Source organism: Lathamus discolor, chromosome 2 (genome assembly GCF_037157495.1).
Source record: "Lathamus discolor isolate bLatDis1 chromosome 2, bLatDis1.hap1, whole genome shotgun sequence".
Lineage (NCBI taxonomy): Eukaryota > Metazoa > Chordata > Aves > Psittaciformes > Psittacidae > Lathamus > Lathamus discolor.
This window is the reverse complement of record NC_088885.1, coordinates 60,532,380-60,559,649: the sequence shown is the minus strand read 5'-3', so window position 1 is coordinate 60,559,649 and position 27,270 is coordinate 60,532,380. Positions and strand designations below refer to the sequence as shown.

The window sequence follows — 27,270 nt, the reverse complement described above, 5'->3', positions numbered from 1 at the left end:
GCAGCTGTCCTGGTGTCCCAGCATCCCGACATCCCAGTGTCCTGGTCTCCCAGCGTTCTGGTGCCCCAGCATCCTGCTATTGCATCATCCTGGGATCCCACTGTCCCACCATCCTAGTGTCACAGCATTCTAGAGTCCTTGGCATCCCAGAGACCCCACATCACGGCATCCCAGTGTCCTGCTGTCCCAGCGCTCGGGAGTCCCAGCATCCCAGCACCCCAATATCTCAGCGTCCCAGTATCTTTGAATTGCGGCATCCCAGGATCCCAGTGTCCCACCATCCTGGTGTTACAGCATCATGGTGTCCTGGTCATATGAATATTCTGGTGTCTCAGCACCCTACAATCCTTGGCATCCCAACGTCCCCACATCGCGGCATCCCAGTGTCCTGGCATCCCAGCATCCCAATGTCTCAGTGTCCACGCATCCTGGTGTCCCAGCACCCTGATGTCCCAGCATCCTGGTGTCCCAGCATCCTGGTGTCCCAGCATCCTGGTGTCCCAGCATCCTGGCATCCTTGGCATCCCAGCATCCCCACATCCCGGCATCCCAGTGTCCTGGTGTCCCGGTGTCCCACCTGCCCGGGCTTGTGGCCTTGCTGCGGGAAGGATGGGCAAGGAGCAGGCGGGGGCAGCGGGAGCCGGGATGGTCAGGGCAGATCCATGGGCAGCGCTGGGGGAAGGATGCGGGGGGGGGGGGGGGGGGGGGGAGCCGGGGGACACCCGGCACTGGGGAGCACGATCGCTGCCCGCGGGCCGGGCGTGGCAGGGGGGCATCGCCAGGCTCCCCCCGCCTCGGGCCCCCCCCCCCAGCGATTGGCGGCGGCCGCGCTCGCCCCGCCCCGCGGGCCCGGCTGTCAACACGCAGCGGCCGCCGCCGCCCGACGGGCCGAGCCCAGCCGAGCCGAGCCGAGCCGAGTGGGGCCGAGCCGGGCTGAGCCGAGCCTAACCGGGCCGAGCCCAGCCGAGCCCCGCCGAGCTGAGCCCAGCCGAGCGGAGCCGAGCGGGGCCAGGCGGGGCGGGGGCTCCAACCCCCCCCCCCCCCCCCCCCCAAGCCGCTCCGTGACTAAATAAGGCCGATGCGGCGCGCACCGAGCGGGTAGAGCGGGGGGGGGGGGGGGGGGGCACCGGCACCGATACCCGCACCCGCACCGGTACCCGCACCAGCGCCGGTACCGGCAACCACACCGGCACCGCACCGGGCGGGCAGGGTCCGGGACCGGCGGGCACCGGGCGAGGGGAGGGCCCAGCTTTAACCCCTGCGCGCCCGCCCCGCATCCCGCCGCCCTCGGGGCTGCGCCGGGGCTGAGCCGGGCCCGGTTCCGAGCCGAGCCGAGCCGGGTCCCGCACCACTCCCCGCGCCGGAGCCGCCCCGCAGGCGCCGTCCTTGGCTCAAGGGCAGCGGGACCCCCCGCGGCGCGGGGCCGCCTCCCCGCTCCCGTTCCGTTCCTCCCCCCGCGGGGCCCGGCGGCGCGGAGCGGGCGGCGGCGCTGCCCCATGGGCCGGGCAGCATGCCGGTGCGGCGGGGGCACGTCGCCCCCCAGAACACCTTCCTGGACACCATCATCCGCAAGTTCGAGGGGCAGAGTGAGTGGGGCTGAGGGGGGGGTCGGAGCTGGGGCTGGGGGTGATGGGGACGCGGGGAGGCCTGGGGTGGGTTTGGGGTGCTGGTGATAAGCATGGCTGGGTGCTGTCACTGCCCCCCGTGAGCCTCCAGCAGCAGTACCAGGGTGCTGTGGGATCTGCCTGGTCTCGGGGGGGTTGAGCGCAATGGTGATGGAGCCTCAGCCGCGGGACCCCCAGCTCACCCCCAGCCTTGCCAAACCTCTGCTCTGTGCAGGACATTGGGCCCTGGCAGGGAGACACTGATTTCCCTGGGATGGGGGGACCCTGGCGCCTTTGGAGCCCTGAAGCATCCTGGGTGGGGACAGGGGAGTGTCACGGTGGCAGTGGCACCACGCGGGGTCACCATGCTGGGGGACAGACCGTGTGCCAGCGTGCCACAGCAGTGTTGCGCCTTGGGGAGTTCCAGCCAAGCACCCATGGGTGTGGTGGTGGGGACCCCATGGTGATGGTGGCGGTGCTGGCAGCTTGAGGGCTCTCCTGGGGAGCAAATGGGGTGGTTTGCAGGATGTTGGGTCACTGGGAGCCCAGAGCTGTGGACGGAGGGACGGATGGATGGAGCAAAGCAAAGCCCCCCCTGTGGGGTGCCGTGCTGGGGGTGCCGGGGCTGACCATCCTCCGCTCTCTCCCAGGCCGCAAGTTCATCATCGCCAACGCCCGTGTGGAGAACTGCGCCGTGATCTACTGCAACGACGGCTTCTGCCAGCTGTGCGGGTACTCGCGGGCGGAGGTGATGCAGAAGCCCAGCACCTGCGACTTCCTCCACGGGCCCCGCACCCAGCGCGGTGCCGCAGCCCAGATCGCCCAGGCGCTGCTGGGCGCCGAGGAGCGCAAGGTGGAGATCTGCTTCTACCGCAAGGACGGTAGGGACCGCGCCGCCGCCGCCGCCGGCACCGGCAGAGATGGGCGGTTATTTGTGGGCAGGGGGGGATGAAGGCAGCCGTCCGTCACGGGCAGACAGACCCTAGAGCTAAGGACCTGCTGAGGCGGGTGGCCACGCTGTGCCCATCCATCAGCGTCATGGGTGGTGCGTGCTGCTGCCGTGGCTGGGAGCCCAGCACCGGTGGCTGGTGCCTCCGCGCCCAGGGGCAGCGCTGGGGCTGCATATCTGGCTCCAGGGTGGGGGTTTGTCCTGCAGCACCAGGGGTCTGCAGCCCTCCCTGCTTCCTGTGAAGGCTCCTAGCAGGGATGTAGGGCTGCTGTGGTGGGAGCAGCATCCTGTGAGCAGCACGCCCCCTGCCATGGGGCACTGCAGTGGGGGGGTGATGTGGGGTGCAGGGGCACTGTGATGCCCGAGAGCAAGATGAGGATATGGGAAGCAGTGGGGGAACATGTTTTGGAGCAGCATCATTTGGGTGGCAGGGAGGGGGCAGCTCGCAACCACTTGACCTGCACTGTCTCACGGGTCTGGCTGCCCCATGGCTACCCCATGGCTGCCCCATGGCTGGGCAGGACACTGTGAGCAGCCTCAGTGTGAGCCGTTGGAGCTCAAGCCCGCACGGGGTGTTACAGCACCGCCATTCCGGTGAGGATGCATAAGGAGGTCACCAGCCAGGCTGGGCACCAGTGCTGTCGTGAAGGTCCCTGCACTCGATGGCTGTGCCAGCAGGCGGGTGCCAGGCCCTGTGGAGCCCTTTGCTCGGCACCAGCAGCCCCATGTTGGCGATGCTGGGGCTGCCCTGCGCCGCAGCCACGCTGGTGCCTGCACCAGGTGTCCCGGCTCTCGCGGCAGCTGTCTCCGGCTCTCGGCACCCGGCCTCGGTTCCGGCGCTCAGAGTAAACAAAGCTGGCTCCCAGCTGCCGGCACCGCGCCACGTGGAGCCGCTGCGCCTTCGGCTCCCCAGAGCCACTGGTCTCTGGGACACGAGGTGCTGGGGGGCCTGGCTGTGGCTGGGGGCTCAGGGCAGTGAGCAGGGCTGGGGGTACCCCTCGGTCCCTGCCCTGGCCCCATCCTGCCGCGGTTGCTGTGGCTCAGCGCACTGTGATGTCTGGCACAACCAGGCAGTGGGGTGAGTGGATCTGGTGTTGCCGGTGTCCTTTAGACCTGCGTGTGGCACCAAGGGCTGGCAGGGTGCAGGCAGCCCCTGGCCCCAGTTGGGCAGCGCTCGATGAGTCCTTGTTAGGGCCAAGCTGATTGCCCCACTAGCACATGTGCCAGCAGTCAGGGCCAGGTCTCAAGCTCCTGCCGGGCCCTTGCTGGCATTCCCATGGCCACCACACTCTCAGGCAGCATCCATAGCCAGCTCCTACCTGCCTGCTGCCTGTGCTTCATGGCTCTGGGCAGCATTAGGCAGGTGGGGTGAGCCTTTGGGATGCTCTGCTCCTGATCCCCCCTCATGGGGAGGATGAGACTTTGCATCTCCAGTCCCCCATGGGGGGCAGGGGTAGGAATGGGCTCTGTGTCCCCGGGCCCCCTGCCCCACGCTGGGGTCCTTCCCCTGGCTCGTGCTCCTGCATCCCCCAGCTCCCTGCTCATCGCTCAGCCTCGAGGGGCCCAGCTTGCAGGGCACTGCTCCAAGGCAGGGTCCCCCAGCACCCCCCCCAGAGCAGTGCAGGGGCTCCCAGCACCCAGCCAGCCTCCACCCCAGCCTGAGCTCATGGGTGCTGCTGTGGGACACAGGGGGAGGCGGGGTGGGGGGGTCCTCGGGGTGATGCGAGGTGAGGGTCGCGGGGTGCAGCTCCATCCCACCACATGTGGGTGTGCTGGGCACCTGGGACCTGCAGCAGTGGGTGCTGAAGGGGGAGGCTGGTGCTGCGGCAGCGCTGCCCGCGCCGCATCCCTGGGGAGCGCGGAGTTTCCGATGGGATATTTATAGGCAGCAGCAGCAGCAGCGGGTGCATGCGGTGCACAGGGAGCTGGGGCTTCACCCTCCCTAACGCTTCTGGGACCTCCCGGGATGGGGGGTTCTTGGTAGGACGTGACATGCTCACCCATGGGGCAGGGGAGCAGGACCCATGGTGGTGCCTGGTCCCTGGGCTTTGGTGTTTTCCTGCACCCACATATCTGTCCCATGTCCGGGGACTATTGAGGGGTCCTGGCTGCAGCGGTGCCTGGTGCGCACAGCTCTGTGCTGGCTGTGTGCCATGGGGCCAGCATGGAGGGGGGCTGCCGGCTGTGCTGTGGGAGCAGACATGGAGTGCTGGGGGACCTGCTGCATGGGGAGCCCCCAAGAAACTGGACCTCCCCAAGCAACGGTGGGACAGAGCCCCCATTGCTGCAGGCTCTGGCCTTGCAGTTGGGCCCCAGCACGTCCCCATCACAACTGCCCTCACTCATCCCACCAGGGCCCTTATGCCATGGCGCTGAACCCCGCTCCTCTGCCCCAGCAGTGCAGCTCCCCCCCCCACCGAGCCCCCCTCCGCAGCGCCCATCCATCCCATCCATCCCATCCCATCCCATCGCGGTTCTGCGGTGCATGGCATTGCCGTGCCGCGGTGAGCGGCTGGGCCCCGCTGCGTCGCCAGCCGCTGCTGCAGCCATTAGTTTTGCACGACGTTGTTTATACAGCCCTGGCGCTGCCGGGGACGCCGGAAGGTCGCGGCAGCTGCGGGGGTGCCGTGTCCCGCAGGGACGGCCTTGGGCAGCCGCCACGGTGCCGTGTTGCGTCTGTGCCATGGTGGGGGCCAGGGAGTGCACAAAGAGCCCCCACAGCCGGTGACCTTTGGTCACCTGGGGCTGGCTGCAGCACCGCGTGTGCCTGGACGTCGGCCGGCACAGGCTGGAGCCGGGAGGAAGCATGAAGGAGCCGGATTGGGTTCCCGGTGCCCTCCTGCCCGGCACGAGCTGGCACATGTCGTGCTGGGCGGGTTTCCCTGGCCGAGCCCTGTCGGGGGCACCGCGCTGGCACCGGTGGCCACGGGCTGGCGAGGAGCAGTGGGGCACGTTTGCTTCTGCCAGTGCTGCCGGGGAGCCCAGGCAAGGTCATGCCCTCACTGCAGCACTGGAGCCATGCTGGACACTGGTGGTCTTGGTCCCGTGGGGCAGCGAGCAGCGTGCCAGCACCAGCATGGGGTGTGCCAGGGGGTCCTGGGGGGATCCTGAGCCTGCAGCAGCACAGGATGGGGATCTTGGCAAGGTTTATGCGTACAGCGTGGGGAGCAGTGACATATCTGGGGTGCCCCAGCCTGGCTGGCCCTTGAAATGCAGCACTGGGGTGTGGAGTGCTGGGATCCCACAGCGCAGCACAGTGGGGGCTGTGCTGCTGGGGTGCACACAGGGAGGGGTGAACAGGGAGAAGGGTGCATGGTGGGGGCTGCGCTGTGCTGGGGGGATCTGGTGGAGTGTGGGGTGCAGGGGTGGGAGCACGCGGTGCAGGGCAGGCTGCAGAGTGTGGCGGTGCAGGGTGCAATGTGGGGCGCAGGGGTGGGATGCAGTGTGATGTGCAGTGTAGGATGCAGGGTGATGTGGGTGCAGGGGTGGAGGTGCAGGGTGCGCAGCATGGCACAGAGTGGGGTGCACAGTGTGGGGGTGCAGGGTGCGCACAATGGGCGCAGCGTGCGGTGCTTTATGTGGGGGTGCACTGTGGGGTGCCTGGTGTCGGGGTTCAGGAGGTGCTGTGCAGGATGTCGTGGTGCCCGGGGCAGTGTGTGTGGGGATGGGGTCCCCCACACTCCCCGGTGATCCCCCGCCCGGTGCTGCGCCCTGGCGGTGGCGGGGAGCAGCGCAGCCCCAGCGGGAGAGGGGCTTTGGCGGTGAAGGGGTGCGGGGAGACAGAAGGGTGTTTTGGGAGGGGTACATGTATCTGTGAGGTGCAGGGAGACAGGCTGTGGATGGATTTGGGGCGCAGGTCTAACGGGATGTCCGTTCTTTTGGGGTGCGGGGTTAACCCTCAGCAGGAGAGCCCCCCCTCTCTTCCTCCCTTTCTCCCTCTCCGTGGGGGACACTTTCAGTGTCCTTATCATTCGTGGCCGGAACCCCAAGTCCAAAAGGGAGAAGTGGGGGGCGTGGGACCCCCATTCCTCATGGAGGGGCGGGGAGGCTGTCTCAGGCTGGGCAGGGTGCTGGAGGGTCGCAACAGGGGGGGTGGCATTGCCAGGGAAGGGGACGGAGTGTGGGGTGATGTGCGCTGGAAGAGGGGGCTGTGGGGTGCTGGCGGATGCTGTGGGATACTGTGGGGAGCAGGGGGCTCAGCGCATCCCCCCGGCCGTACCGCACTGCGGGTGAAGGTGGGTCCAGTGTTTCGGAGCCCCCAGCCCTTCGCCCCACCAGCGCATCCCCCACCCCCATGCACACCTTCCCCCCCCTCCTGCCTCCAGATCCCCGCACCCCGTTTCCCCAGGGGCAGCCCGGTGGCGGGGGGACACTGGGGCTGGCTGTGCCCGCGGGGGCCGGACCGGGACCCCGGGCCGCGTGGCGTGGCGTGTCCGTCCCACGGCGCCGGCGGCTGCTGCCCGCAGCCATATTTAGGCATAAAGCCGGCGCGGCGGCGGCCGTGCCAAGGGCCGCGGACCCGGAGCTCGGGAAGGGGGGGGGGCGGCCGGGGGGGTCCCCTCCGCCACCCGAGACCACGGCCGGGCTCGGGCCCCCCCCGCTGTCCCCCGGCCCGCCTTGGGTGGGGGTCCCCATGCCTGCGGCCCCTGGGGCGCGTGGGGTGGGGGCCATGGGACGCTGACCCGCAGCCCAGGGCCCCACGAGCAGCAAGGTGAGGAGCGAGCGCTCGGTGCGGGTGCCGCCGGACGGGCTGGCCGCCCGTGGGCCGGATCAGCGGCGCTGGGAGGGTGCCCGGTGCCGGCGGTGCTGTCGCGTGTCGCGGGGATCAGCGGGATTAGTCCTTCCCGCGGGCGCCGGTGGAGCAAAGCCGCTGCCGGCGGCACCGCGGCCGTGTGTCGGTGCCGCCGAGCCCCCGCAGCGGGGACCCCGCCGTGGCCTGTGCCGCGCCACGCGGCTCTGGCCCCCTGCCCGCAGCCCCAAGTGCGGGCCGGGATGCCCCACGCGGGGATGGGGCCGGGGCCGGGGCCAGCTGGCGGCCGACGCCGTCGGGCTGGGCTCCCCGGCACATGCCGGGCCCGCTGCCAGCGGGGGGGTGATCCGGCACCCCGGCACCGCGCTTGTGCCGTGGGGGCTGCTGTGGGGCCGCGGTGACACCGCCGTGCAACCCGCAGTGCAGATGAGGACCCCGCAGCGAGGGGGGCCGGGGGAGGATGCGGGATGCTGCCCCATCGCTATGCAGGGGAGGTTAATCCCGGCTGCCCCCGGCCCCCCCATCCCAGCTCAGCTCCAGATGCAGGATTAACGCTGCAGCTGTTAACAAGTCCTGAGCGGTTTAAGCCTGGCCTGGCAACCCGACTGCCCCCAGCGCTGCTCCCCCCAGACCTCTGGGGTGTTTGGGGGGTGCTGGGGAAGCAGGTTGGGTTCCGGCACTCAGAACCCTCTCGTGCCTCAGTTTTCCCCCATGATGCAGTTGCAGCGGGGCTGGCACCTGCTGAGTCAGCAAGTTCTTGATCCCCTTCCCATCTCCAAGGCAGGGGGCAGGAGAGGGTGCCCAGTGGGATTGGGGGGGTGGTAAGAGGGGGTGCACAGCAAGGGTGGAAAGCTGTGCCACTGCGGTGCTGAGCCTCCTTCCTCCCCACAGGCAGCTGCTTCCTGTGCTTGGTGGATGTGGTGCCAGTGAAGAATGAGGATGGGGCTGTCATCATGTTCATCCTGAACTTCGAGGTGGTGATGGAGAAGGAGCACCCGGGCTCACCTGACAAGGACACCAACCACTGGGTCACCCCTGCCAACTGGTTCCCCGCAGGTAGGTCTGGTGCTGGGGCACATGGCATGGCTGGGGGGGGGGGAGGTTGTGCCAGCACTAGGACTGCACTGACCCTGCTCCTGCAGACCGTGCCTCCTGAGTGCCGAAAGCGCTGTGCTACGTGGCACACGGTGAGGGCAGCGGGTGCCCGTGGGTTGGTTTGGTGGATGGACCCCAACCCTGCTCCCTCCTCCGCCCAGGGCGCAGCAAGTCCTTCCGTCTGAAGCTGCCGGCGCTGCTGGCGCTGGCGGGCAGCAAGCAGTCCCTGCCGCAGGAGCCGCCCGACGCCGTGGTGGTGGACTTCTCCAAGCAGAGCAGCGAGTCCAGCCCCGAGGACGCCCCGTCCTCGCTGGAGCCCAGCTGCGCCGTGGGGAGCCAGCCCGAGGACCAGGCGGCGCTGATGGGGGACGGCCCCACGGCCGAGGCCCCCGTCACCCACTCCTCGCCGCGCACCGACCGCCTGGCCCTGCACGCCGCCTTCTCCAACTGCAGCCTGGCGCAGCGCAGCCGCTCCCGGGAGAGCCTCCACAGCGTGCGCAGAGCCTCCTCCGTGGACGACATCGAGGCCATGAAGGGCGAGGGCGACAAGCGCTGCCACAACCGGCACGCCAGCACCGGCGCCAGCATGCACCGCGGCTCCAGCACCGGTACGGCGCCGACGGCGGCACACCGTGGGCATTGGGTGCGCACCGGTGCAGCGTGCGGCCGCAGGGTGAAGGCGATGGGGCTGGCAGCTCATTAGGGCCAGGGCTGTCACCGGCACTGAGGGAGCCGCCGGCAGTGCCGACACACGGCCGCTGCGGCACTCGTCACTGTCAGGCTCCTCATCGCTGTAATGCTTGGCGCCGGCGGCTCCGGTGCCTGATGGGGCCTCCCCATCACCTGGTATGGGTGAGCTGGGGCAGCCCTGAGCCCCATAAGACACCAAGCCCCCCATGCCTGGTGGGGAACCACAGCCACCCCGGTGCACACCCCTGCCTGGTGGGGTTGGGGGGCTGCCCTCTCATCCTGCAGCCCATTCACAGCCCCCCATTAGGGGAGCATAATTATATTAACATAAATGATAGCATGATTTGCAATGTTGCAATGCCCAGATGGGGGTCCCCCCGGCCCAGGGCTCCCCACTCCCCCTGCCTACCATGGGGCCCCCCAGCCCCAGAACTCCCCTTACCTGCCAGGGGAACCCCCTCTAAGCCCAGGGCTCCCCTTGCCTGCCTTGGGACCCCAGCCCTGGATAGCAGCAGGGCCGTGGCTCCCTCATGGTGACGGTCCCCCCGCCCAGGGGCCATGACCACGGTCCGGAGCGCCCTGCTGAACTCCACCTCGGACTCGGACCTGATGCGCTACCGGGCCATCAGCAAGATCCCCCAGATCACCCTCAACTTCGTGGACTTCAAGGCAGATGCGTTCCTTGCCGCGCCGCCTGGCGAGAAGGAGATCATCGCCCCCACCAAGCTAAAGGACCGTACCCACAACGTCACCGAGAAGGTCACCCAGGTGAGCCCGCGGGTGTCTGGTGCCCGACAGAGGTGGCTGGGCAGTGCTTGGGGTATGGCTGGAGCCCAAAGGGTGCTCTGCACAGGTGCTGGCTGTCCGAGCTCATGGGGAGGTGCTGGAGCATGCAGGGTGATGCCAGAGTTCATAGGATGGTGCACAGGGTGATGGATGCTGGAGCATGCAGGATGATGCTGTAGCTTGCAGGGAGATGGTGGAGCCTTACAGAATAGTGATGGAGTGTGCAGGGGAGTGCTGGAGCTCTCAGGATGCTGGAACATGCAGGATGCTGGAGGTCACAGGATGGTGCCAGGAGCTCACGGGGTGATGCTGGAGTGTGCAGGATGATGCTGGAGCTTGCAGGGAGGTGCTGAAACTTGGAGGATGATGCCAGAGCTCACAGGATGGTGCTTGGAGCTCACAGGATGATGTTTGGAGCTCAAAAAGCAGTGCTGGAGCTCACAAGATGATGCTTGGAGCTCGCAAGGCGACGCTGGACCTTGGGGGAGGATGCTTGGTGTTCATAAAATGATGTTTTGAGCTCACATGATGATGCTTGGAGCTCACAAGATGATGCTTGGAGCTCATAGAGCGATGCTTGGAGCTCTCAGGGTGATGCCGAAGCATGGAGGGCAGTGCTGGAGCTCCCAGGGTGGTGTTGGAAGGTGCTGGGGGCTGTCAGAGGAATCTGGGGCCATGGCTGAGTCCCCAGGGTGCCCCTGCCCGGGGGGGCTGCTCATTCAGGGCATGCTGGGGCTGCTGCTGGCTGTGCTGGGGCCTTTGTCCCCCATACCCTGAGGTCCAGAGGGTCCCACTTGCTCCCTTTGGGGTGGTGCTGTGGCAGGGCGAGGGGACGGGTGCCATGGTGGGGTGGCACACGGCTGGGACATGCCCTGTGCCGCGCTGGGGTCCCCGGCATGTTCCCAGCAGGAAGCATGGGGCAGGCCCCCCCCGGCTGGGACATCCCTCAGCCCTGGCTCCATCCCAGGGCAGGCACAGGCCCCGGTGTCACAGCAGGCTGCCGGGGGTGCCGGGGGGATGCGGTGGTGTCTAATCCTTGGCACATTGTGTAACTGCCATCTGGCTGCTGGGAGCAGGCGGCGGCTGCTGCTTAATTACACCATGATTCCGGCTCCTGCTAATGAACTGAGGGCTCCCAGGACCCCTGTCCATCCAGCCAGCCAGCCAGCCAGCCAGCCCTGGCACAGCGCTGCCTCAGGGATGAGGCAGAGGGGATGGGGAGTTGGGAACCCCCTCCGCCTCATCCGCATCTCCCCCGGGGCAGCCCCACTTCTGCCATCTCTTCTCCCTGGGGTCCCTAGCAGCTGGCAGGGGCTGGAGCTGCCCCGGTGCGTCCGTCTGTGCTCCAGCCTCTGAGCAGCCCCAGCCCCCCCGCCCGCATCTGCTCGCACACGTGAGGGGGATCCATGGGGACCCCAGCTCCCACCGGGACCTCGCACCCCTGCTGCTGGGGGGGACCCAGCCCCATTGCCCTCACCAGAGCAGACCCCTGTATGGGGCTGGTGGACCCCTCTGTGGGGTGTGGGACCCCAAGCTGGTGAGCACAGGACTGGGTCCCCTCAAGTCCCCCTCCCAGCCCTTGCAAGACGCCGATGGCCTTCCCTGCTCCTCTCCAGCGTGCTAATGAGCAGCATCCCAGTTGCCTCTGCTGTGTAATTAATTCTGATGCTGTGCTGGCAGCCGCTGGGCAGGCAGCTGCCTGCGCCGGCCCTGGTCATCTCCTCCTGCCTGTAACCGCTGTCACTGTGCAGTACCTGGTGGATGGGGGGACATGGCTGCCCTCACTGGGCTGGCTCTGCCCCACGGCACCGGGGTGGGGTCTCGGCTGTGCTGCAGCCACACCATGCTCCCTGGGGTGGGAGCACCCATCACTGCCCACAGCTCCCGTCAAGGTCACCATGCTCTCGGGCCCACTGCCTGGCCCCAGCCAGCCGTGCTGTGCCAGTGCGGTGGGGACAGGCATGGGATCAGGAACTGGCGTGGCTGGGCCGGTGGCTGTGCTCAGTAATGTGGCTGGGTTGGCGCAAGGCCCCACTGCCGCGCAGGGATGGTGATGCTTCAGTGTCCTGTGGTAGCCCCAGGGACCTGCTGCCTGCTCCAGCGGGACCCCTACCTGCAGTGGGGCAGGATGGTGCTGGGGCTGGGTGATGCCTGTGCCTGACCCGTTTGGGAGCTGGCGTCCGGTGTGGTGTGGCGGTGGTGGAGGATGTGCCGCTGCCTGCCATGGTGGGAGGCTGAGCTGGGCATGACCTGGGGCTTCCCAGCCCCACTCAGGCTGGGGGTGCCCACAGTGCCGCTGGCGGAGACAGGGTGTGAGTGGGCGCCATGGGTTTGCACGCTGTTGGCTGTGGGTGGATGTGAGGGTGGGGGTGCAGGGGAGCCCGTCCTTGATGGAGCAGGTCCCCCGGCTCCCCAGCCCCGCTGGGTGAGGCTGCAGCACCCCAGGGTGCCTCCGCTGCGGGGACGCAGTGGTGGCAGGCGCAGTGTGTCCCGCTGCCAGGGCTGGGCAGTGGCCAAGGACACGGGGAGCTGTGGGGCTGGGAGTCAGCCTGTGGACACCTTGTCCCCATCCCTGTCCTGCAGAGATGGAGCTGTGCAACCACACCTCACCTCTGGGGGTACCCGCGAGTCTCCTGGGGGGCCATGGGGACTCCTGGGGGTCGGGGCTCTGCAGGAAGGGGCTGACAGCCTCGGGACTGGGGGGTGCAGCGGGGACGCTGTCGGGGTCCCCAGGGAGCAGCGGGGGTGTCCCCCCCCGTCGCCCCCCGTGCCTCAGTTTCCCCGCGGGGGGTGTTCCCTCTCCCTCCCCGCGCCGTGACGGCCCCGCGGGGAGTGGCGGAGGCTGGAGCCGCGGGGGGGCCGGGGGGGCGGCGGAGGCGGGCGGCGGCAGCGGCGGGGGGGGGGGGGGTGGGGGCTCGGGGTTGGGGGGGGCGCCGGCCCCGCTCCATCTGCCGCCAGCTCGGGGCCGCGCCGGGACGGGCCGTGCCGGGCTGGGGGGTGGCGGCAGCGGGGGCAGCGCGGGGCTTCCCCCGCCATCGCGACCATGGCCCCGGCGCGGCGCGACAGCGGCGACCGCCCCGACGGGGAGCGCAAGGGCGGCCGCGTCCGCCGGGCTGTCCGCATCTCCAGCGTGGTGGCACAGGAGGTACCGGGGGAGCGGGGGGGGAACGGGCCGGGGACCCCCCGGAGGGAGCGGGCTCCGGGGGCCAGCAGGCGCGGGGTCCCGGGGTTTCGCTGTACCCACGTTGGGCTGGAGCCGGGAGGGACACGGGGCAGGAGGTGGGATGGGAGTGGGCTCAGCATCGCGGGGTCTGGTGGGGCTGGGAGCTGGCATATCGGCTGTGCTCCAGCCGAACTCCGTGTGTAGGGGCAGCGTGGGGCATCACCCACCCATGGGCACCCTGCTGCCCACCCGGCCGGGTGCTGTGCCCTGATGGTGATGAGGGGGTTGCTGCATGGCTGCTCATCGAGGTGCTGCAGCGCTGGATGTTGTGGTGGCTGCCATGTCCCCAGGTGGTCCCCATGGGTGTCCCATCGATGGCAGCTTGCGGCACGGCGGCGTGGCCGTGGCGTGGGGCGGTGTGGGTCAGCACCGGTGTCTGCGTCAGCAGGTGGGGGTCGGGTGTTGGGGCGTGCGCACCGCCCCGCGGGGACGTCACCCTGTCACAGGGCTCGTCACCCCACCCTGCCGCCGGCACCGTGGGGTGTGGGTGCTGCCGCCGTGCTGTCAGCAGTGGGGTGCCTGCATTGCCTCCGGCCCGGGGTGCTCGCCTGTCCCCGGTGTCCATGTCGGGGGGTGCCGAGGGAGCTGCACCGCTGCCGCAGCTCAATGCTGTGAGTACCGGCCACTGCTGCCACAGTGGGGACAGTTGGGCATCGCGGTGTCCCCATTGCTGCCGTGTACGGTGCCTTGCCGGTGGTCAGTGCCTGCCACGGTGGAGAACGCTTTGGGTGGTGCCGACACTGGCACCCATGAGGTTGTCACGGCTTGGTGTGGGGCACCAACACTCATGGTGCTGCTGCGGTTTGTGGAGCAGCCTTGGGCCCGCGCATGTTGGTGTGGCTGTCCTGCTTTGGGTGTCCCCAAAGATGCTGAGTCCCCCATCAGCGCTGGTGTGGTTGCTGCTGTGTTTGGTACCGTGGACGCCGGGGTCAGCGTGCAGTAGGTATCTGTATCCTGATGTTGGGTGTCTGGAGGGTGCTGGAAACCTGCTGAGGGCAGTGCCAGGGTGGCTATTGGGTGTCTGTTGGTGCTGGTGTTGGGTGCTTGTGTTTACACTGTTGTGGGATACGTAGGCAAGTGTTAGGTGGGTGCTGGCACTGGTGTTGGTGGCTGTGGCTGTTGTGTATCTGCCAGTGCAGGTGTACGGGTGCAAGGTGTCTGGTTTGGGGTGTCTGTCAGTGCGGGTTTCTGTGGGGTCTGCACTTGGTGCTGGGTGGTTTCACCACGGATGTGCGGTGTCACCACAACACTGGTGTCAGCACAGGCCTAGCTGCCGTGGTGAGGGGTGTCGGCAGTACCATGTGGGGTCTCCGTGCCTGGTGTCTGAGGGGTGCTGGGGTCAGGGGTATTTGCAGCAGCGAGGGGGTTGTGCTCTGTGGGCGCGGGTGTCTGGGTCGCGGCAGGTGCTGTGCCGGGTGTCTCCGGGTGTGCGGGATGGGTGTCGGGTGCGAGCAGGTGTTGGTGTACGTGTCACCGTGAGCGCGAGGTTCCGCGTGCCTGTGCCGGGGCGGTGTACGTGTCACTGCGCATCGGCACCGCCAGTATCTGTGTCATGGTGACTGATAGGTGTTGTGGCACTGACAGTAGTCCCGCTGCCTCTTGGCATCACCCAGAGTGGCACCGTGCTCTGCCGGGCCGGGGTCTGGGCTGAGGGGTTAGGCTGCGTGTGTGTGGTGGGCACCGGGATGCATGGCTGGGCGCATAGTTGGAGATGCCCTAGCCCCTCACCATGCCATCCTCGAGCCCTACATGGTAGGGGGGTGGAGGATGTCCCCACGGCTGCAGGAGGCTGGGGACTTTACTATGGCTGAGAGGGACAGGGGAGGCTGAGGGCTCTCTCCACGGCTGGGGGGGCAGGGCCCGTCCCCATAGCTGGGGAGTCAGTGGGCTATGGGCTCTCCCCACAGCTGGGGGTCCTAGCCGGGCTGTCCCTATGGCTGGGGGAGATGGGGGGGGGGGGCTGGGGGCTATTCCCGTGGCTGGGGAGGGCTGGGGCTGTCCCCGTGGCTCAGGGATCTTAGGGAGGGCTTGGGGCTGCCCCCCCCACCCCGGGGCTGGGGGCACGGCGGGGGGTGCTATCCCCTTCGGTGGTGCAGCACTGAGGGTGTTCCAGGTGCTGCCCCCCTGGAGTATCGCAGGGGGTGTCCGGGGCCCACAGGGCTGTGTGACATGTGGGGCAGCGCAGGGTGCCAGAGCCCAGCGTGGCCCCTCTGACCCCTCCCCGCCGTGCTGGGGGTCCCCAGCTGTGCCCGGGGCCCGGGGGTGGGGGGGGCACCGGGAGGGTGGATCCTGGGGCTGCTGCCCATGGTCACGCAGCCCGGGGTGGGGGGGGAGATCCGAGGGCCTCAGGGCTGGGACGGGGCCGCATTGTGGGGGGGTATCCAGATGCAGGGGGGGGTCCCGGGGCACCTGCCCACGCTGCCCATCCTGCCCGCGCTGCAGGCAGGGATTTGTCCCAGTTTGGGGCGGCAGCTGCGTTAATTTTAGAGGCAGGAGCCGGCTGGTTGCTGGAGCCTCCCCCCCAACCCCCGTCACCCTCCCGGCCCCCCCCCGCCCCGGCTAAAAATGGAGCCGGGCTGGCAGAGCTTAAAGGGGCAGCCGGGATGGGGCTGGGGGGACACCACCGGGACCCCCTGAGGGCTCTCACCTGCTGTGTGGGGTGCTGGAGACGGGAGGGTGGGGGTCTGGCCTGGGGTACCCTTGCCCCGTGGTGTCCCCGTGGTCCCCCAACCCCATGTGTCCTGCAGCACCATGATCCGCTGTCCTTAACCCGATACCCCCACCCCCTGCGTCCCCACGGTCCCCATGGTCTCACATGCCCCTGTGGGATCGTGATCCCGTATGACCCCACAGAGGTGTGACCCCGTGTGCCCCTGCAGCAGCCGTCACCCCTTGCCCACGGGTGGCACGTTTGGGACACGCAGGGGATGCTCGGGTGCAGGCCCCCAGGAAGGGGCATGTGAACAGCCCCCATTCCGTGCCGGCTCCAGCGGGACCCCCACCGCATGTGCCACACACATGGTCCCATCGCATCACGCAGTGCATGGGGACGCGGTGCCAGCGGGAAACCCCTCCTGTGGGTGGCAGCGGGTGACTCAGGGCTGATGACAGGAGCCGTCACTGTCACCACGTGTCCCCGGCACCGCCACCGCACAGGCACGGCTGTTCCCGCAGCGCTGCGTCACTTCTTTGGGCTCTGCCGTGGGCACGGGGACGCCGAGGGACAAGGGGTGTCCCCCTGGGGTGTCCCCCACTGTCCTGTGTCCCAGTATGGGGTGCTGACAGCGCTGGGGGGCTGCGCTGGCTGAGTCAGCGGGGGGGAGCAGCAAGAGCACCGTGCAGGCGTGTGCCCATGGTGTGTTCACGGCACGCTTACGGTGCGCTCGCATGTTCACGACACGGGTGCGCACCATGATGTCCTCCTCACCACCACCGGGCTGGCCTCTGTCCCCCCAGCACCATGCACGGGTGCCCAGACAAGCCGAAAAGGGTGTCGATGGTGTCAGGAAGCGGCAGCTGCCACCGTGGTCAGCGGCGGCTGTGCCAGTGCCCCACACCGTGCCGTGGCCCCGAGCCCCGTGTGTCAGTGGGGTTAACGTGCGGCGTGCAGGGGGGAGCCCTGGCTCTGGCTGCCGGAGCGGAGCAGGCTGGGAAGCATTTCCGCCCTAATAACTCTCCCCTGGCTGCCGGTGGAGCCTGGCTCCCGCCGCTGGCGCCGACCCACCGAGGGGTGCCCGGTGCCCGGCCGGGCCGGAGCGGCGGCGGGATGGGTGCGGGAAGCAGTGGCGGGGGGTCGTGTGCCCGGCGCCCCCGGGGCAGCCGGCGGGCGGGCGGTGGGGGGTGAGAGCCGCCGGCGCACCATGGGCCGGGCCCGGCCCCACGGGCGGCAGTGAGGATGCTGGCGTCGCTCCTGAAGCTGCTCCAGGAGTTGCCGGGGCCCCCCGCTGTGGCCCCCCGCGCCGGAGCAGGACCCATGCCCGGCATCTCCGTCTGCGGCACCTGCCTGGGCCTCGACGGCAACGGTGACCGCGCTGCGGGGCAGAGCCGGGAGGAGAAGGTACCGGTACCACCAAGCTGGGGAGGGCGTCCGGCAGGGCTGTGCCGCGGGGCTGCTCCGGGCAGGGTGTTGGGTGCTGCCATGCGGGTGACAGGAGGGTCAGGGCGCTGTGCTCACCCCGGGGGGCTCATGTGGTGGCCATGGGTGGGCTCAGGCTTAGTGCCCTCCAGCTCTTGTGGGGTGGTGGGCAGGGGCTGTGGGTCCCCCTGGTCACCTCACCTGTGCCTTAGGGTGGTGACTGCAGCATGGGGAGGGACCCCCCTCCAAGGACCACCCCCCCTACGGGAGGACCCCCCCTCCCAGGGACCCCCAGGTTATGCTCACTGGGCTGTGCTGCTGTCCTGCAGTGGTGTGGGGGCATGGCTGTGCTGGCATCACCCCAGCTCCCATCCCTGCCCTCAGGTACCCTAGGATCCATGCAGAGCTGCTGCAGGCAGCTGGTGGCCATCAGCCCCGGGATGTCTGAGCCCCACAGCCGCTCTGAGCAGGCACTATGGGGCCAGTGCTGTGCCCAGGATGCTCTCCTCTAGGGGACTGCCCGCCATGGGGCCCCTTGCCCCACAGCATTGCTCACCTGGTCCCTATTTCTGGCTGATGCCCCCCATTCCGTGGCTGGTACATCTAATCCCCGTGCTGGATGGATGGGCACAGCTGCTGGGGCATGGCAGTACACCCCCAGAGCCCCCCAGTTGTGTGTGTGTGCACATAGATGTGCACACTTGTGTGCGTGTACAGCCGGGATGTGCATGCGGCGGGGGGGCAGTGCTGTGGGCAGGGGGATCCCCGAGGCAGCGCAGGCAGCACCGGGGGGGCTGGCACGGTGAGAGGCTGCGGTGCCCGTGCCAGCCCTCAGCTGCGTCACTGTGTGCCACTGGGGCTGCCGGATCTGCTCCAGCAGCAGCTGCACCAGGATCCCGCTGGAGCAGGGCTTGGCATGACCGGGAAGCCCCGGCAGCATTGAGTGTGTGCAGGGGGGTGTGAGTGTTTGCTGTGGGGCCAGAGGGGGCTGTGGGGCAGCTCTGCTGGTGGGGTGGCTTTATCCTGGCTGTGTGTGCCAGATGTCCCCCCCTGCACCCACAGCACCAGCCACAAGGAACCACGGGATCCTTTCAGTTGGAAAAGACCTTTAAGCTAATCGAGTCTGACCATTAACCCAGCAGTGCCCAGGCCACCGCTAAACCATGTCCCTCAGTGCCACATCTACATGTCTTTTAAATCCCTGCAGGGGTGGTGACTCCATCACTCCCTGGGCAGCCCGTTCCAATGCTTGACAACCCCTTCAGTGAAGAAATTCTTCCCGGTATCCAACCTAACCCTCTCCTGGTGCTGCTTGAGGTGCTTTCCTCTTGGTCCTATTGCTTGTTATTTAGGGGAAGAGACAGACCCCCACTTTGCTGCAGCATCCTGTCACGTAGTGTAGGGAGCACTGAGGTCTCCTCTGAGCATCCCTGTGCCACCAGTACCCACCAGTGCAGCCCCATCCCAAGGGTGCTCTGCACGCAGCTGGTGGGCGCAGCCTCTGCTTGGGGACAGGGATTTGGGGGTCTCAGCCCCATGACAAGGGGGAATGGATTTAAATTGACAGAGGGGAGATTGAGATGGGATCTGAGGCAGAAGTTCTTCCCTGTGAGGGTGGTGAGGCCCTGGCACAGGGTGCCCAGAGAAGCTGTGGCTGCCCCATCCCTGGCAGTGTTCAAGGCCAGGTTGGACAGGGCTTGGAGGAACCTGGTCAGGGGGTGGCCCTGGATGAGCTTTAAGGTCCCCTCCAACCCAAACCATTCTGTGATTCGATGAGCTGAGCCCCTGCCCACCCACAGGTGCTGTCGCTGGGCGCTGACGTGCTCCCGGAGTACAAGCTGCAGGCACCGCGCATCCACAAATGGACCATCCTGCACTACAGCCCCTTCAAGGCGGTGTGGGACTGGCTGATCCTGCTGCTGGTCATCTACACGGCCATCTTCACCCCCTACTCGGCCGCCTTCCTGCTCAACGACCAAGAGGAGGTCCAGCGCCACCACTGCGGCTACTCCTGCAGCCCCCTCAACGTGGTCGACCTCATCGTGGACATCATGTTCATCATCGACATCCTCATCAACTTCCGCACCACCTATGTCAACTCCAACGAGGAGGTGGTCAGCCACCCCGCCAAGATCGCCATACACTACTTCAAGGGTTGGTTCCTCATCGACATGGTGGCTGCCATCCCCTTCGACCTGCTCATCTTTGGCTCTGGCTCTGAGGAGGTACCTGCCGCTGTGCCGGGGTGCTGCCATGCCCTGTCTGGGCTGGGTGCTGTTTCAGTGCTGGTCCTCCTGTGGGGTGGTGTTTGGGGGTCCCATGTGTGCCCCCAGCCTGGGTCTGGGTGCCCATGGTGCCACAGTGGGTGACAGAGTGGGTGTGTGCTGCTCCCTGGGTGCCAGGTCTTCCCAGGGGGTCCTATATGCACCCCCAAACTAGGGCCAGGTGCCAGTAGTGCCATGGTGGGTACCGGAACAGTGGGTGTTGTAGCAATGGGTGGTATTGCCTGGGTGTCAGGTCCTTGTGCAGGGACATGCCCATAGGTCCCACACGTGTCCCCAGGCCAGGGCCAGGCATCCTTGGTGCCAAGGTGGTGCCAAGGTGGTGCTTGCTGTCCCCTGGGTGCCGGCTCCTCCTGTGGGGTCATGCTTGAGGGATGCCACATGCACCCCTGAGCCAGGGCCAGGTGCCCGTGGTACTGCAGTGGATGCCAGGATGGTGTTGGCTGTGCCCTGGGTGCCAGCTCCTCCTGTGCGGTGGTGCCCAGGGTCCCACTCATGCTCCCAAACCAGGGCCAGGCATCCGTGGTGCTGAACTGGGTGCCAGGCTGTGGGTGCCAGGGCAGTAGTTGGGGGTCCCCACCGCAGCATCCCTCGGTGACCCCCATTGCGGCCCCGTCCCCGCAGACCACCACCCTGATTGGGCTGCTGAAGACAGCGCGGCTGCTGCGCCTGGTGCGGGTGGCCCGCAAGCTGGACCGGTACTCAGAGTACGGGGCTGCCGTGCTCTTCCTCCTGATGTGCACCTTCGCACTCATCGCCCACTGGCTGGCCTGCATCTGGTACGCCATCGGCAATGTGGAGGGGCAGCGCATCGGCTGGCTGCACTCGCTGGGCGACCAGATCGGCAAGCCCCTCAACGCCAGCAACCCCCTCTACGGCCCCACCATCAAGGACAAGTACGTCACCGCGCTGTACTTCACCTTCAGCAGCCTCACCAGCGTCGGCTTCGGCAACGTCTCCCCCAACACCAACTCCGAGAAGATCTTCTCCATCTGCGTCATGCTCATCGGCTGTGAGTGCCCCGGGGATGGGCTGCGGGGGGCTGCACGGGGGTGTGCATGGGTGCGAGAGCGTGGGTGCGAGTGTGAGCGTGCATTCGGGGGGTGCATGTGTGTGCGTGTGTATGTCAGGGGGATGCACGTGAGCACACATGCGTGTGTGCGTGAGTGTTTGTGTGTCCAGGAGTGCATGAGTGTGTGCGGGGTGTGTGCATGCGTGTGTGTCAGGGGGATGTGTGTGAGCACATGTGCATGTGTGTGTGAGCGCACGTGGACGTGTGTGTGCGCACGAGTACATGAGCATGTGTGTGCGAGCCTGCACATGTATAGGTGAGCAAGCGGTGCATGTGAGAATGCATGCATGGGTGTGTGAGAGCATGTGTGCATGTGGGAGCATGCATGTGTGTGTGTGAGCGTGTGCGTGTACATGTCAGCAAAGAATGCATGTGAGCACACGTGCAAGTTTGAGAGCATCTATGGGTGTGAGCGTGGGAGCATGCATGCATGAGTGCGTAAGCGTGCATTTGAGCATGAGTGTGCATGTGTAGGGGTGTGCATGTGAATATGCATGTGTATACGTCAGTGGGGGACTTGAGTGTGTGAGTGTGGATGTGCGTGTGTATGTATCAGCATGCATGCATGTGTCGGTATGTGTGCAGGCATGCAGGTGTGTGAACGTGTGTGTGTATGTCAGGGTACATGGAGGTGTGTGTGCACGAGCACATGTGTGTGTGAGCATGGGTGCATGTGGACAAGGATGCATGTGTGACTGCATGAGTGCATGTATTTTCAACTGGATATTGGGAGAAAGCCTTCCCTGAAAGGGTAGTCAGGCATTGGAACAGGCTTCCCATGGTGTGGAATCACCATCCCTGGAAGATGAGGCCCTCATCGACATGGTTTAGTGGTGGACTTGGCAGTCCTGGGGTGACATTTGGACCTGATGATCTTAAAGATCTTTTCCAAGCCAGTTAATTGTATGAGTACATACGTGTGTGTGTGTGAGCCTGCACGTGTGCATGTCAGTGTGTGAGTATATGCATGCATGTGTGGGCATGTGTGTGCGAGCATGCATGTGAGTCTGTGAGCGTGCACATGCGTGCGCACACCTGTGTGTGTGTGAGTGCACATGTCTGAGTGTGCCAGGGAGCCAGAGCACGTGTGTGTGTGTCAGTGTGTGTGTCTGTCTCTGTGTGTGTGTGTCTGTGTGTGTCTGTGTGTGTGTGTGTGTGTCTGTGTGTGTGTGTCTGTGTGTGTGTGTGTCTGTGTGTGTGTCTGTGTGTGTGTGTGTGTGTGTGTCTGTGTCTGTGTGTCTGTGTCTGTGTGTGTCTGTGTGTGTGTGTGTCTGTGTCTGTGTGTGTGTCTGTGTGTGTGTGTGTCTGTGTGTGTATGTGTCTCTGTGTGTGTGTGTGTGTCTGTGTGTGTCTGTGTGTGTGTGTGTCTGTGTGTGTGTGTCTGTGTGTGTGTGTGTGTCTGTGTGTGTGTCTGTGTGTCTGTGTGTGTGTGTGTGTCTGTGTGTGTGTGTCTGTGTGTGTCTGTGTGTGTGTCTGTGTCTGTGTGTCTGTGTGTGTCTGTGTCTGTGTGTCTGTGTCTGTGTGTGTCTGTGTGTGTGTGTGTGTGTGTCTGTGTGTGTATGTGTCTCTGTGTGTGTGTGTGTGTCTGTGTGTGTATGTGTCTCTGTGTGTGTGTGTGTGTCTGTGTCTGTGTGTGTCTGTCTCTGTGTGTGTGTGTGTGTGTGTCTGTGTGTGTGTGTCTGTGTGTGTGTGTCTCTGTGTGTGTGTGTGTCTGTGTGTGTGCTCACACGCGTGTGCAGGGCTGCCGGGGCAGGGGCTGTGTCCGGTGGGTGCCCCGCTCCTCGCAGTGGGTCCCGGAGCGGGTGCCCGGTGCCCTCACGCCACTCACCCGCCGCAGCGCTGATGTACGCCAGCATCTTTGGGAACGTGTCGGCCATCATCCAGCGCCTGTACTCGGGCACCGCGCGCTACCACACACAGATGCTGCGCGTCCGCGAGTTCATCCGCTTCCACCAGATCCCCAACCCGCTGCGCCAGCGCCTCGAGGAGTACTTCCAGCACGCATGGTCCTACACCAACGGCATCGACATGAACGCGGTGAGCGCCCTGCCCTGCTCCCACCACCCCCGCCACGGCACCCCGCGGCCCTCCCCGTGACACCCGGTGTCCCATAGGTGCTGAAGGGCTTCCCCGAGTGTCTGCAGGCTGACATCTGCCTGCACCTCAACCGCAGCCTGCTGCAGAACTGCAAACCCTTCAAGGGTGCCACCAAGGGCTGCCTGCGCGCCCTGGCCATGAAGTTCAAGACCACGCACGCCCCGCCGGGGGACACGCTGGTGCACGCCGGAGACGTCCTCACCGCGCTCTACTTCATCTCCCGCGGCTCCATCGAGATCCTGCGCGGGGACGTGGTGGTGGCCATCCTGGGTGAGCCCCCGGCAATGGGGTCCTACAGCCCCCACCGTGCCTGCTGTGGCCTGACCCCCCACTCTGGTGCGTGTATTCCAGGGAAGAACGACATCTTTGGGGAGCCGCTGAACCTGTACGCACGGCCCGGGAAGTCCAATGCGGACGTGCGGGCACTGACCTACTGTGACCTGCACAAGATCCACCGCGAGGACCTGCTGGAGGTGCTGGACATGTACCCCGAGTTCTCCGACCACTTCTGGTCCAGCCTCGAGATCACCTTCAACCTGCGCGATGTGAGGGGATGCGGAGGCCAGGGGGGGCACGGGATGCACGGGGCACACATCCTGCTGTGCCTTGGGGGGTCCTGGGCAAACGGGGGGTGCTGGGGAACCTGAGGGTCCTTGTCACACTTGCGGGAGTGCTGGGCAAATTGAGAGAGTCCTGGGGAAACTGGGGGGTCCTGGGAAGCTGGTGGGTGCTGGGCAAACTAGGGGAGTTCTAGTCCTGGACAAAGTGAGGGGTGCTGGGCAAAGTAGGGAGGGTCCTGGGCAAAGTTGGGGGGTCCTGGGCAAACTGCAGAGGTCCTGGGGAAGCAAGGGGGTGCTGGACAACCTAGGTGCTCTTGGGCATCCCTGGCATCAGCCCCCAGCGAGGGATGCTCAGGGCTTCGAGACAGTCGCCCCGGGGTGCCCCCAAGCGTCACCCCCTGCAGCAGCACCACGCAGCTTCCCGCTGCCCCCATCATGCCCAGGAGGGGGGGTCTGGCTGCCCCCAACCCCCCCCCCATCCTCCCCGCAGACGAACATGATCCCCGGCTCCCCGGGCAGCGAGGAGCTGGACGGCGGCTTCAACCGCCTGCGCAAGCGCAAGCTCTCCTTCCGCCGGCGCACGGACAAAGGTGGGTTCAGGGCGGGGGTCAGGGGGGGTCCGGGCCCGTCGGGGCCGCGGTGACCCCCGTCCTGTCCCCCCACAGACGCCACCAGCGCCGGGGAGCCGGGGGGCGGGCCGCAGGCGCTGCGGCCGGGACGGAGCTGCCAGGCGCCCGGGGCCCCCCGCGGGCCGGCAGAGTGGGAGCCGTGGCACTGCGGGTCCCCCCCAAGCTCCCCGTCCAGCGACGAGGAGGAGCCCCCCGAGCCTGGGCCGGGGGCCGCTGCCCTGTCCCCGTTCCGCAGCGGGCGGGCGGGCGGGCAGGACACGGTGCCCAGCGAGGCCGAGGAGCGCGAAGGCAGCGACATGTGCAACCCGCTCTCAGGTGGGGGCTGGCGCAGGGGGTGTGGAGGGGGCCCTCATCTCCTCATTCCCCGTGCTGGGTTCTGCGGACCCCCAGCAGGTCCTGGACACCCCCATTGCTGCAGCCCTGCCTGCACCTGCATCCCCATCCCGTGCCCCGCACCTTCCCCTGCCTTTGTGCCCCTTTGGGGAGCTGCGTGCCCACTGCAGTGCATCAGTGCTCCACGCCTTCTGGGATGTCTCCTTGCTCTGCTCTCACTGGGTGCATCACTGCTCCCTGCTTCATGCCTATTGGGGTGCATCCCTGCTCCCTCTTGCATTCCTTCTGGGATGCCTCCCTGTTCTGTGCCTTCTAGGGTGCATCCCTGCTCCATTCCTTCTTGGATGCATTCCTACTCCCTCCTCCACCCCTGCTTTGTGCCTGCTTCTTGGTGGCTTCCCCTCTCGGTGCCTGCTGGGATGTGAACACTGGGATGCATCCCTGCTTCCTGCTCTGTGCCTTTTGAGGTGCATCCCTGTGCCCCTCACCGTGTCTTTAGGGATGCCTCCCTGCTTCCTGCTCTGTGCCTTTTGAGGTGCATCCCTGTGCCCCTCACCGTGTCTTTAGGGATGCCTCCCTGCTCTGTGCCCATTGGGATGCATCCCAGCAGGCAGGGATCAAGGAGCTGGGATGCATCCCTGCTCTGTACACACTGGGACGAATCCCTGCTTTCCTGCCCTGTGCCTGCTGGCATTATCCCTGCTCCCTGCCTTCTCAGATGCATCCCTGCTCCATGCCTTCTTGGATGCATCTTCACTCCCTGTGCCTATGGGGATGCATTCCTGCTGCCTGCTCCATCCCTGCTCCATGCCTTCTGGGATGCATCCCTGCTCTGCACCCACTGGAATGCATCCCTGCTTCTTGCTCCATATCTGCTGGGATGCATCCCTGCCCCCTGCCTTGAGGGACACCCTAAGGTCCCCGATGTTTCCCATCCCCTGCCCTTACAGGAGCCTTCTCGGGGGTCTCCAACATCTTCAGCTTCTGGGGGGAGAGCCGGGGCCGGCAGTACCAGGAGCTGCCGCGCTGCACCATCCCGGCTCATGCCGCGCTCAGCATCCCACTGCCAGCCATGAGCCGCCGACAGCGCTCCGAGGTGGAGATGCGCCTCGACCTGCTCCAGAAGCAGCTCAACAGGTACCTTAGGAGGGGTTTGAGGGGCAGGACGACCCCATGGGAGCCCCCCAGTCGCCCCATCGGGGCGACTGGGGGGCTCCCATGGGGTCGTGCTGCCCTATAGCATTACCTTGCATTGCACACACCCCAACACATGTACCGCAACAGGTTGGAGACCCGCATGGCAGCAGACATCAGCTCCATCATGCAGCTGCTGCAGCGCCAGGCCGCGCTGGTGCCGCCGGCATACAGCACGGTCTCGTCCCCACACCAGCCCCCCGGCCCCCCGTGTCCACTGCAGCCCGTCCTCCCCATCACCCCCATCCAGCCGCTCGCTCAGGTCAGCACAGCACGGTCTCTGCATTCCCAAGTGTGGGGCAGCACCTCACCTCTGACACATCACCCCATTCTCCAGCCCCACTGTGGGTTGGGGTGACCCCTAAGCCCCTCAAGCTTGGGGCAGCCCCCTTCTGTGCCCCATCCTCTAGCCCCACAGTACCCCTCAAGCTTAGGGAAGCACATTACCCCACTCTCCAGCCCTACTGCAGGCTGGGGTAACCCCTGAGGCCCCCAAACGCGGGGCAACCCCCTCCCATGCCACATCACTTCATCCTCCATCCCCATTGAGCGTTGAGGTCATGCCTGAGTCCCCCCAGTCTTGGGGTAGCCCCTCTCCTCATCCCTCAGTCCCAAAGTGGGCTGGGGCCACCTCTGAGCCTCCCAAGTTTGGGGCAGCCCCACTCCTCCAGCGCTGCTGTGGGTTGGGGTCACCTCTGAGGCCCCCAGATCTGCAGTAAACCCCTCCCATGCCCCATCACTTCATCTGCCATCCACCCTGCGGGTTGGGGTCACCCCTAACCCCCCCAGTCTTTGGATAGCCCCTCACCCATTCTCCAGCCCCTCTGCAGAATGGGGCCACCCCAAGTTTAAGGCAGCCCCATCCCCACCGGTGCTGCCCGCAGCCGGGGGGGTCCCACACCGAGCCCCTGTCCCCCCCCCCGGCTGCCCCGGTGCCACCGGTTGCCCTCTCTCCCGCAGGTTCCCAGCTTCCCGGTGCCGCTGGAGCTGCCGCCGGACCCCCTCCACGAGCCGCCGCCGCCGCCGCCACCGGACGTGGTGCTGCTGGTGGAGCCGCCGCCCGCTCCGCCGCGCCGCCTCTCGCTGCCGGGGCAGCTGCCCGCCGCGCCGGACACGCAGCCGCTGCACAGACACTGCTCCGACCCCGGCAGTTAATGCGCAGGGACGGGGCCGGGACCCCCGGCGCGACGGGACGCGGGACCCCCGTCCCTAGGGCGCTGGCCGGGCCGGCGGGACCCAGGCCGCCGTCCCCCACGGACAATCCTTCCCTTCTCCCTTCCCTCCCGCCGCGGGAGCCCCTCGGCACCCCCCGTTAGCTGGCCTAACCCGGGGGCCAGGCCCCCCCCCCGCCCCGCGGCTCGGCTGGCCGGACTGTCGGATGCGTGCTGCTCTCCGCCTCCCCATCCCCATCCTCCTCCTCCTCCTCCCGGTAGTGCCGCAGCCCCCTCCCCAGCCAGACCCCCACGGCCAGAGGCAGCGCGGCGGTGGGGGGGGGGGGGGGCGGAGGGGGGGGGGTTGTTGCACGGGGGTGCGCACGCGTGTGTGTGCGTGTGTCATGCGTGTTCCCGTGTGCTGCGGGTCTGCCCGCCCGCACTCCCGTGTGTGTGCATGTTGTGTGTGCGTGCGTGTCCGGGGGGGGCTCAACGCGCTGCTCCCCTGTGCCCCTACACACGTGTGTGTCTGTATGTACGTCTGCCCCAAGCGTGCTTCCTGCCCGCCGTGGCACGCGTGTGCATGCATGTGCATGCATGTGCATGTGCACACCGCGTGTGCGGAGCCGCAGCACGGGGCAGGGTTGCCGTGTCGTCCCCCCCCCCCCCCCCCGCCCCCCGTCTGTGTCCCGGCTGTGGTGACCCTGTGGCTGGGGGTGTCTGTGCGTGTGCCTGGGGCGGTGGCGGGGTCCCCTCCCTGCACCACCCACCGGTGCCCCC

At 66.9% G+C, this 27,270-nt stretch overlaps 2 protein-coding genes across 5 annotated transcripts; both read left to right on the top strand.

Moving 5' to 3' along the window:
- The first annotated feature begins 1,120 nt into the window (after positions 1 to 1,120).
- On the top strand, positions 1,121 to 26,848 carry KCNH2 (potassium voltage-gated channel subfamily H member 2). Of its 4 annotated transcripts, XM_065667095.1 has the most exons (15): positions 1,121 to 1,586; positions 2,255 to 2,485; positions 8,195 to 8,359; positions 8,560 to 9,006; positions 9,642 to 9,856; positions 18,972 to 19,397; positions 20,079 to 20,466; positions 22,364 to 22,563; positions 22,641 to 22,893; positions 22,975 to 23,168; positions 23,674 to 23,773; positions 23,849 to 24,127; positions 25,096 to 25,282; positions 25,430 to 25,601; positions 26,300 to 26,848. In XM_065667095.1, exons 1-15 carry the CDS (start codon positions 1,511 to 1,513, stop codon positions 26,492 to 26,494), a joined length of 3,528 nt encoding a protein of 1,175 aa, XP_065523167.1. In that variant the 5' UTR covers positions 1,121 to 1,510; the 3' UTR covers positions 26,495 to 26,848. The 4 variants fall into 4 exon arrangements, with proteins under 4 accessions (XP_065523167.1, XP_065523166.1, XP_065523169.1 ...); XM_065667094.1 differs by having other exon boundaries at positions 22,641 to 23,168; XM_065667097.1 differs by lacking the exon at positions 1,121 to 1,586 and having other exon boundaries at positions 2,169 to 2,457.
- LOC136007545 (keratin-associated protein 10-7-like) lies at positions 20,880 to 22,359 on the top strand (the record flags this gene model as incomplete). The annotated part of the gene is made up of 2 exons (XM_065665407.1): positions 20,880 to 20,934; positions 21,533 to 22,359. Coding segments are annotated over exons 1-2 (882 nt in total), but the record flags the coding sequence as incomplete, so codon positions are not given.
- Positions 26,849 to 27,270: the final 422 nt, after the last annotated feature.

What these genes read in the sequence shown, in the direction of transcription:
- KCNH2 (XM_065667094.1), top strand. Translation starts at nt 1,511, where the DNA reads ATGCCGGTGCGGCGGGGGCACGTCGCCCCCCAGAACACCTTCCTGGAC. An exon ending in TGCCAACTGGTTCCCCGCAG is followed by an intron (nt 8,360 to 8,559) that starts GTAGGTCTGGTG and finishes TCCTCCGCCCAG; the next exon opens with GGCGCAGCAAGTCCTTCCGT. An exon ending in TCACCGAGAAGGTCACCCAG is followed by an intron (nt 9,857 to 18,971) that starts GTGAGCCCGCGG and finishes GCCCACCCACAG; the next exon opens with GTGCTGTCGCTGGGCGCTGA.